This window comes from Pistacia vera, unplaced genomic scaffold, assembly GCF_008641045.1.
Source record: "Pistacia vera cultivar Batoury unplaced genomic scaffold, PisVer_v2 Contig52, whole genome shotgun sequence".
In the NCBI taxonomy this organism is placed as follows: domain Eukaryota; kingdom Viridiplantae; phylum Streptophyta; class Magnoliopsida; order Sapindales; family Anacardiaceae; genus Pistacia; species Pistacia vera.
Genome location: NW_022196357.1, coordinates 116442 through 127263, shown reverse-complemented (window position 1 = coordinate 127263; position 10822 = coordinate 116442). Strand labels below are relative to the sequence as shown.

General features: G+C 36.1%; 1 protein-coding gene and 1 pseudogene across 1 annotated transcript; both read right to left on the bottom strand.

Moving 5' to 3' along the window:
- Positions 1-3921: 3921 nt before the first annotated feature.
- Positions 3922-5414, bottom strand: LOC116106599 (annotated as a pseudogene).
- A 1348-nt stretch (positions 5415-6762) lies between these two features.
- Positions 6763-7371, bottom strand: LOC116106598 (rust resistance kinase Lr10-like). Its single transcript, XM_031392969.1, has one exon. The coding sequence runs from the start codon at positions 7369-7371 to the stop codon at positions 6763-6765; it is 609 nt and encodes a 202-aa protein (XP_031248829.1).
- Between the last annotated feature and the right edge of the window lie 3451 nt (positions 7372-10822).

Below are 10822 nucleotides of genomic sequence, written 5' to 3'. Positions count from 1 at the left end.
GGTGATTTGGTTTGTGTGGCTGATGTGGTGATGGTTTAAGGGTGGGCCGTGGTGTGGGTGCGATGGAGATGGGTTTGGATCGGTGTACTACGGTGGTGGGAGGTGAAAAGATCCATGAAATTTCTTTAGGAATAGCTCGTGGAATTGGTAGAATTTTGTGAGTTCCTTCCTTTTGATGAATCTGATTCAATCTCTATCGCAGAGATATGTTGAGAAGAAGTAAAGAACGGCTTTGGAGGCATTTGTAGGTCGTCAATGCTCCCTTCCAACATTTCCATAACTTTAGTCATGGAGGGACGATATGCTGGCTTCACTTGAATGCACCATAACCCAATTATACACAGTTTTTTGCCATGACAACTTCAATTTCAGAAACATTTGGGAGCTGTAAATCTCCTCTACTATTTATCTGGTCATATACCCATGATGGAAAGTATGCTCTGCTTGAACCAAATGCCTGCATATTATAATTCCCTCTTCCTCCAACCATTTCCAACAACAACATCCCAAAGCTATAAACATCTGAATTGAAAGAAATTGTTCTGAAATTCCTTGAAATCAACTCAGGAGCTATGTATCCTATAGTTCCTCTTGTAGCACTAACCGAAACAAAATCATTTTCCTTGGCGTAAAATTTTGCTAGTCCGAAATCTGAGACTTTTTGAAGGGAAATGCGTCCAGTTGGATATTGTGAGGCTTAATGTCAAAATGAAGAATGCAGATATCACAACCCACATGGAGATATTCAATCCCACAAGCTGTTGTTAAAGCAATCTCAGGAGTTTCTCCCTACTAAAGGTCGTTGACCTCTATCTCCTTTTGAGATCAAGAAATCCATTAGCAGACACTTGTACACAAGGGCACGTTTAGATCCCTCGGATGAAAGCCACTATTTGTACATATGGATATGGTGAATCCTACCGATTGTAGACACTCATTGATGAATTCTTCAGCATTGGAGTTTCTAGCACCTTACAGCAATTAAGTAACCACTATGAAGCTGTCCTTTAAACTGATCAAAGCCACCTTTGCCTAACTTTTCTTTGAAGTGTTTTGTCATTGCGATGATCTCAGCGAACGAGTACCTTTTAGGCATCCGGATTGTTGATTGTGTAGAAATTTATCAACATATTCAGTTCTGTTAGATGTTTTATATATACATGTGGAGAATATACAGCAACAGAATTGTTGGATCATGATAAATCTGGAAATAAGAGCCACTGAAAACCAAGAAAGCAGAAAATCAAAAATTCATGGATTAAGTTGTAATTATCTAGAAAGAACTTGAATTCAATCCAGCAAATCAAAACAAAGCAAGAATTAGAAAGATTGCTTGGGACTAACTTTCCAGAAGTATTCTTCATATCGGCAGAACTATCCGTGCATAGCATACAGAAGTTAAAAGAGAACTTAAGTTTATAACACAAATTGAGGAATTGAAAACGGGAATCTTGCCATATAAATTGTACGACCTGAGTGAAAGGGTTTGAGGATTGCTTCTTTTATATAATCCGACCAGAGAAATATATATGTTTCAAGAAAAACTGGAAGGTATAAGCAAAGCCTTTTACAGACATTGGAGAGATGATTCACTAAATTTCTAGACAATACAAGATTGAAATATGAATCAGTTTTACAAAGTCATCAAAAAAATTACCTTAATCAGGTTCATTGTTGCAAACAAAAGTATATGGTGGATTTGATTTATGATCAATATAGCCTGCACCAAAATCGTCAAGACAATCCCCATCTAAGATTGAAACCCGACTGCAGAATCTTGTGGATGGTTTCATAAGAAGGCATAGATGTAGTTGGTAACTGAAATGACCGAGCAAGAAAATGTAAACATAAACATGAGACGTATTTCTACTCAAACAAGGAACCTCACTATTAAAAAATCTGGAAATTGAGCATCGACAAGATTAAATCGTTATAAGAATCAGGGTAGCATTTCCTCTCGTCAGAGATTTGTATGGAGCTACAGCTCCCATTGGCTAAGTTAACATCAACGACATTGATGATATTTTAAGAAAATTTCCTTCACAATGTACTTCCTGAATCGAATTCTAGGATTGTTTGTTGGTCTCGCATGAAAGTTCAAAGCCAGAATCAACGCAATTTGCTGGATCGCCCCATAAGCCAAAAGGGTATTGAATGTTATTGATGTCTCCACATGAAGAAGAACATTGTTGAAGTTTTCTTGCTTGTATTTCACTGAGAGAAAGAACAACAGAGAAATCAGAAATTTGAAAAAGTTGATGATTCTTCCCTTCTCATTATTTTTCCTCCCAGAGACGCCGTGAATTTGGAAAAACAATTTGATAAATGTTGGAAATATGCTCCATGGCCAGTAAAAATATATTTCATTCCAAAATCAATTATAAAATTACAAAAAAATAATAATAATTTTATTCCAAAATTACCCTTTTTCTAATCTTTTTTAACTTCTCCATTTCCCAACTCCTTTTTCTTTCTTAAAAACTCGTGATTTACAAACAGTTATGGAAATCGCATAAATACAAACCAAAACAAGATTGGAAAGAATATTTCATGTCATGATTTTGCAAAATTATGACTGAAAATATTTTTTCCAACCTTTGTTTTGTTTGTTTTTTAGGGTTTCATAACTTTTTCTAAATCACAGTATATTGGAGCAAAATTTCATTCACTTCCAAAAAATAATAAACAAATAAAAGGAAAAAAAAAATATTCAAGAAGGATTTGTGTTGTCTATTTGTTGTTTATTAATCATGATTATATAACTGAGAAATTAAAAGGAGTAAGAAAGAAGATAAATTAAAAAAAAAAAAATAGGAAAGTAAAAAGCTAAACAGGATAAGGATAAGGTTAATTTTGGAATAAAAAAAAGTATTTAAATTTAATTGATTTTGAGACTTAAAAAGAGTTTAAGTGAGAAATAAAAGCATTCTAAATAATTTTTCCATCATGAGATAGGGTGAAATGGCCCTTAATTTCTGGGGAAAAGCCTTCAAATCTAGAGGGTCTTCGGTGCCGAGGATACCATGGGTATAATAAACCAATGCATTCATATGAAAACAATTATATACCAAAGAGTAAAACTACTGTTCCCACCCAATGTTTAGCGTAGCGAAACCGCAAGTTTCTATCCTTATATTTCATTTATTCCAATTCTCATCTTTGATTTTAACTTAAAACTGTCTCACGTTAGCATGTCAACGTGCGCCGGTGCTCCTTTGGGCTAAAAGTGGACTTATGTTAGCAAGAAAGGCTACGTTAACATTGTCCAAGCCGTCGGACTTTGGCTTTTTCCGACCGATCCCAACTCTAAATAACTTCCAAGACCATCGTTGGACTCCTCACGACCTCCTTTACAAAGCCCATAACCCACTTGCCGTCATCACTCACTTTTCTGGCCACTCTCACACTTGCCACCTTGCGATTGGGTATATTCTCGGGTTTTCTGTTCGATCGGAGAGCAACCGGCGTCATCAAACTACACAACAGACTCTCCTTGGGTCTTAGTTTGTGTGGGGTATTTTTTTGGCCCTTTCTGACTTCCCGTTCGCCGGAATCGAAGCCCAAGTTATGGCTGCCCATGCTCGATAAAAGGATCAGTCAGTTTTCTATTCCCACCCTTTGTGAACAGTCACAGACGGGTTTTAATTAAGGGAGGAAATCTGGATAAATGAAACAAGGGGGTGAGAACTTGCCATTTCGCTAAAAACGTTTACCCTTTACCAAAAGATATCTCATATTTAAGATATTAACCCAAAACTGGCCATAAAGAGGCCCTTAGTTTAGTTTAAGTCCAGCATAAACTTATATAGACGTTAACCCAAAGAGTTAAAACTAGTATATAAAGAGCAGAATTGGTTCTTTAAGCATAATCAAATATCTCAAACTTATTACATTGGTTTCAAATGTCATTACATTGTGTCTTTAATATAGAAATTTTAATCCTTTCATCGTCTGAAGAAACAAAGGCTTTGGAGGTACCCCAAGCTTTGTGAATCACCTTCAAGCATTTGTATTACCATTGGCATTGAAGGTCGTTCTGGGATTCCATTGTATGCACCAAGTGCAACAATTGCAAGCTTCTTGACAATTTCCTCATCTCCATCTACCTCAATCTCCAAATGGAGCTCTTTTTCTAGATTCATTTTGGTTGTATATCCACTCAGGAAGAAGTAAATTTGGCTTTGATTTCAATTGTCGAATCCATATTCTTTCGCGATCCAACCATCTAACAACATCATACCATAACTAAACACATCAGACTTGTAAGAAATATCTCCAAAGTTCCTAGAGAAGAGCTCGGGGGCAATGTATCCAGTAGTTCCTCGAGCAACTGTCAATGAACAAATACTTTGTTCCTTTTAGCATAGCTTGGCAAGCCCAAAATCCGAAATTTTTGGTTGATAATTATGGTCTAGTAGTATATTATGTGTCTTGATATCAAAATGAAGGATCCTTTGGTTGCATCCTTGATGCAAGTATTCTATTCCACGTGCAACACCAATTGCAATGCTTTGCAATTTCTCAACTCAATGGGCGAGATTGGGTTGCTAATCTTTGAGAAGATGAGTTTCTCTAGAGATCCATTGGGCATGAACTCGTATATAAGAGCACGTTGTGTTCCTTCCGAGTAAAATCCTAAGAGGCGGACAATGTTAAAATAGTGAATTCTACCAATAGTAGATTTTCAGATGAACTCTTCACCATCTCCCTCTGAATGTTCCAACATCTTAACAGCAACCGGAACTCCATTAGAGATCTTCCCTCTAAAGACACTTCCGAAACCTCCTTGGCCAAGTCTATGCTTAAATTTACCGGTTATTTTCTTAAGTTCACGGTAAGCATATCTGGTTGGACTGATGTCTTGTAGTCTTCAAGAACTTCTCCACTTTAGTTGAGTCTTCTTTCATTTTCGGATTTCCGCATTCGTGAACGAGAAGTATCACCAATGCAAAGAACGCAATGGCTCCAATAACTGTGAACACCGAAATTAAAAGTATACGACCCAGCTGGGAATCTGCATATTGAAAGAAAAACATTTAGTGTCTGTTCCCCTTCTTTTGTTTCCTATACTCTGTTTGCCGGCATAAAAGTAATTTGAGAAGCAGATGCCATATTCAACTTCAAAAATAGAAAATTTTAAATAGAACTCTAAGAAAGAAGAGGGAAAATTTAAGGATCTTACATTTGTGTCTGATACAAATTGTGTTGCTTGTAGTGTTGAAACACAGTATTTCCCTGATTTTTCACAGCCATAGCATCCATCAATAGCATTCCATTCAATGTCGATGCTTCGTGTTGTAAAGGCCCTCACCTAGCGTCCTCATAAAATAAGTGTCAACCACATGCAGAATACTAAATGTTCCATATACGCTGTAAAATGAAGGCAGAGAGCTGCTGGACTCATGTTCATCCATTGCGTAAAAAAGATTTATTTCATCACTAACATAAAGGGTCCCACTGCAGCAAAAAAATCTGGAATAATTCTCAGTACAGTTCACTACAGAGTAATTGTTCTGTTGCATGTGGGTAATGAATCTGGACTCTGAGAAGTTAGGAGAGTGATAGACTTGCAGTGAGCATGGTGTCTCATTCACATCCATGATGGTTACAGTGTTTCGAAGATAGTCAACTTTTTGCACATAGTACTCGCCGGAGAAAGGAAGATGCAACAGAGTTTTGTTCCCAGAGCATGACAGTTCAAACCCTTCAAGTCCACAAAAATTTGATTGATTTATGAGTCTAAAGGGAAAACGGATTCGGGGGCCTTTTGGGCAGCAAGATGCGGGTTTACAGAATTCATAAGCATTCTGGTCGTTGTTTCCAGAAGTGTTATTTCTGGCTTCTGAGTAAGGTAAGAGAAGAAAGAAGATTATACTTATAGCAGAAGGGTCATGGAGACAGTCGAACAGAGAGAAAAGTAGAGCTTGAGAGAGGAAGAGGGATAGAGGAATTGTCTAAGTTTGGCCTTTATGTGGCAAATAGCAAATTTCCGATAAGGAACAGACAAGCAAGAGTTAAAAAGTTTTCCAACATTAAATCTTCCATCGCGAGTCTTCTTGGAAACAAGTGGAAATGAATAAATTTTAGGAGGTTTAATTGACCAGACTTCTCACTTTTGTTCATTTTTGTTTTTTTCCCGTATCAATTATCAAGTCCAAAATAAAATATTATTAGTGGTAACAGAGGCGGAACCAAAAAATAATTTTCAGGAAGACCAACAATTTTGAGCATAGATAAAATATAAAAAAATATATATATATACTGTTGTTGTTGTTGTGAGGAAATTGCATTGATAAGAATGTCATAGTTAGTATAAGTTTTAGAATACTTTTCTGAATTGGTTCTAATCAGTCTTCCAGTTCAGTTCGATCTAGAAGGTTTGCTTCAATATTGTTTCAGGTTTTCCATTATCACCATCAGAGTGTGGTTTTTTTACCAGTCAAATGTGAAAAAGCATCATAAGGTTCACTGTTAACCTTTTATTTAACAGTCAAATAATCATTTTTCATTAACAATAGAGGTTTTTACTTCTTTCAGAAAACAAAGGGGGTGATTTCATTACAAGATAACTTCAAATCGTTTAAAGCAATTAGCCCTAAAATAGAAACAGTACAATACACTATAAAAAGCCCTTATTCTACAAGAATTGATTGTTCTATTGATTCAGATAATTGCCACTCAGTTGAAGAATAGGATTCAGTCCCTCTGATGGAGGTATGTTGAGTAGAAGAAAAGAAAGGCTTAGGAGGCATCTGCAATTCATCAACGCTTCCTTCTAACATTTCCGTAACTTTGGTCATTGAAGGACGATCTACTGGCTTCACTTAGAATGCACCGTAACCTAATTATACAAAGTTTTTTCGCTATGACAACTTCAATTTCAGAAACATTTGGGAGCTCTAAATCTTCTCCTAAATTTATTCCGTCATATACCCACGACGGGAAGTATGCTCTGCTCGAACGAGCTGTCCTCTTATCAGAGTCCCTTCTTCCTCCGACCATTTCCTGTAACAACATCCCAAAACTATAAACATCGGACTTGCATGAGATGGGTCCAAAATTCCTTGAAACTAACTGAGGAGCTATGTACCCTATAGTTCCTCTTGTAGCACTAACAGACACAAAATCATTTTCCTTTGGATAAAATTTTGCAAGTCCGAAATCCGAGACTTTTGGGTGAAAATTGTGGTCTAGTAATATATTATGAGGCTTGATGTCGAAATGAAGAATGCACACATCACAGCCCGCAAGAAGATACTCAATCCTACAAGCTGTTGCTAAAGCAATCTCATGAAGTTTTGTCCAACTGAATGACGTCGTACCTCTATCTACTTTTGAGAAGATATGTCTATCAAGAGGCCCATTAGGCATTTACTCATATACAAGGGGACGTTTAGATCCCTCTGCACAAAAATCGACCAATTGCACCACATTAACATGATGAATTCTACCTATCGTAGACACCTCATTGATGAATACCTATCGTAGACATCTCATTGATGAATTCTTCAGCACTGAACTTGGAGTTTTCTAGCACTTTAACAGCAATTAAGCAGCCCCTGCGAAGTTGGCCTCAAAAAAGGGAAGGCACGCCAGCCACGTGAATAAAAATTAAAGGTTTAGGGTTTAGGGTTTGTTCATCAACCGATAATGACATTAACTTGATCGTTGGAGTCTACGCCAATAAAACCCCCACTAACTATTCCTCTATTTTATAGGTATTGTAGTGTAAACAAATACATTGCCTTATCTCATATTTGAATATCATCATAAACTTTCTCCAAAACAATCCTCAAAAGTCAAAACCAACTTTTATATTCAATATATGAAAGAAACTGGAGCCAAATCTTAAAACGAAGTTGAATGAAACTTAGCCAATGAAAGAAAAAAAAAATTGTCCACATTTATGTTATGTGTACATTGTGCCATTATTAACTAATAAATATTATATTAATACAGAATTACTCATGTTTCATGTTCTTAATTACTTTACCATGATATGAACAGATGATTAATATTTAAATTGGTAGCCAGCATTGGAATAGTAATCTCATTTAAAATGCTCTATAATCTTTAATAAAATAATTAAAAACCTATAGTGAAAGGAATAAAAATGAGAAAAGCAATGTAAAAACAATCTGTTGAACATCACTTTAAATCCTAACCCAGTAGTTTAAAAGGGAAGTATTTCATAATAATTATTCAAGCTCCCAACTATTTCATAAGAAAACAAATTAAAGGAATTTCCTTTGTCGTGTCAATCGACCACAAGGTTATCTCAGTATCAAAACACGTGAGTATTTATCCTACTTCTATTAAACTACTGTAATAAAAATTCAAATAAATACGCTCTAAAACAGAGGTGAAGATTTAGCCCTCAAGTAACACGGCTGTGTGGTAGGGAGCTAAAGGGGGGGCTTGATGTTATGATTTTGCTGACAGAAGATAGAGAGCACACAGATAAAATGCGATGAAGCAATATTGCATTTTAAGCCTTTGTGCTCTCTGTGTTCTGTCAACATAATTAGCCTCTCAAAAATCCTGGTACTATTTCTCTGACTCATTTCATTTCAACTTTAAATTTGATCATGTAAATCATTCTCTGAATATTTTATCATTTCATTTCACAAAGCAACTCTTATGGCTTGAGAGAAGCATTTATAGTTTCCAACTCAAGGGATTTCAAAAAAATGTTGGGCTTGATGTTGATGACTGACCAAAAGTCGTTGGTTTTGGCTGTGAGCCCATTTTGTTTTTTAATAGAGCTCAACCTGAATCCCGAAAGAAAAATTCGTGTTAGGTTCAAGTCATTGCGATGATAAATAATTTTTCATTCCATTAGCCTACAAGGTGATAAATCGTCATTTAATCCTCAACGCTACAACAGAGGATGAAATACAAGGCTTGTGGGGTATTAGGGTTGCAGAAATTAAAGGCAACCAGACAAAGACAAAAAAAAAAAAAAATTGCCACCTGATTATCAAACCCAAATATGTAATTAAAGTTAAAAAAAAAAAAAAGTTCGTTTTTTATAAGATTGAATTTTTTTGTCAAAAACCGTAATCGAAATAGAGACTTTGGAAGATAAAGGAAAGCACAATTTCAAGTTATGAATCAACAAGACAAACAATAGATAGGAGTTATCTTGCTCTGGTAGGTGAACAATAAAATATCTATTGTTGCCAATATCACAAGGTAGAGTGACATGTTAAGATGATGATGATAAAAGTGTCAAAGTCTAAGAAGGGACAACATATTTAATTTGGTAAGATGAAATTACTTGTACATATTAACAAAGTTTATAATTAGCTGCATCAAAACTGTCCTGAAAGCAACTGACAGCAACACTCTCAATCAATGAACCCATTTTGTGTTTAAACTACATGTGCCAATGAAAATACACCTTTCTATTTCTTGGGTCACCCAAAAAAAAAAAAAAAAAAAAATTTATTAATCAAAATTTTTAAATAAAATAAGATTTAGAATTACATTTATGGTCTGGAATGTTATTAACATATGATACTTTTGCACTTTTCCAGTTTTAGGGAAGGCCAATTTTGGTAGATTTGGATAACCCGAATGATTTATTGAGATAGGATTACTTTTGCACTTTTTACAAATATATTATGAGTTTATTTCATCACTTTTGGCACTTTTATGTAAATATTTATTTTGTAATAATAATAACAATAATAATTAATGTCTGTTATCCTAATATTTTAAATTTTTAAACCTAAATAAAAAGCATATAATTATTATAAACGAGTGTTTATACAAGAGAACCCACTTTTATAAACACTAAAAAGTGATAAATTTACAACAAAAACAAAAAAAGAACCCATATGATATAGCGGCCCTCAAAAAAAAAAAAAAAAAACCCAAAATTAAAACTAAAATTCCTAAAAAAGAAAGAAAAAAAAAATACCTCTAAAAATTAAAAATTAAAAGAGAAAGTTTATGCTCAAAACAGCCAGGCGCCAGCAACCCTCTAAAAATTACTTCTAAAAATTACAGAAAATATATTCGTCGATCATCACCATCAGCATCATCCATGATGCACATGCACACCACAAAATCAATCTAATCTCACCGACGCAAGGGAGAGGAGAGCCACTCAACAAAATCCTCCGTCACGTGCGTGCGCGTGCCGCACACGCTTTGGTTCGAGGGAGCGGAACCGAGCGGCGATCTGCACTCTGCAGAGAGGGCAATTGAAATTCCGGTGATTCAGCCACCCATCAAAGCAATCCTTATGGAACACGTGGCAGCAATCCAGCTTCCTCACCCGTTCCCCATCTCTAAACTTGCACAAACACACCACACACTCTTTCTTCCCGCCGCCCCCGCCGCTGTCGCAAGAATACTCGTAAGAAAACCGACCGTTTATCTTCAACTGCTCCTTCAGAATGATCAGCCCCGACAGACCCACGTCGATGTCGTCAGGGTAGAGGCGGGTCAGCCCCAGGGAGTGGAGAAAGCCGTTCAAGAGGGACCAAACGGTCGCGACGCAGTTGGCGAAGAGTGCGAGCACCAAGACGGGGAAGGAATCGGCGGCGAGGTCGTTCAAGTCCTGATGCAAACCCATGATGATGATGATGATGATGATGATAAAAAGAAGTTTGAGTTATATAATTTATGTTGTTGAAGAGAGAGTGAAATATATAAGGGGAGAAAGAGAAGGAGAAAAGAGGAGGGAGAATTAAGAAGAAGCTAAGGCCATGTGTGTTGGGACAAGGAGAGAGGGATTAGTTTAATAGAGAGAGATTATGAGCTTGTTATTGGATCGTCAATATTTGCCTATTCGGCTTCTTAGATAAGGTTT

Bases quoted from the DNA above. Each gene is read 5' to 3' on its own strand.
- LOC116106598 (XM_031392969.1), bottom strand. From the start codon at position 7,371: ATGCCTAATGGGCCTCTTGATAGACATATCTTCTCAAAAGTAGATAGA.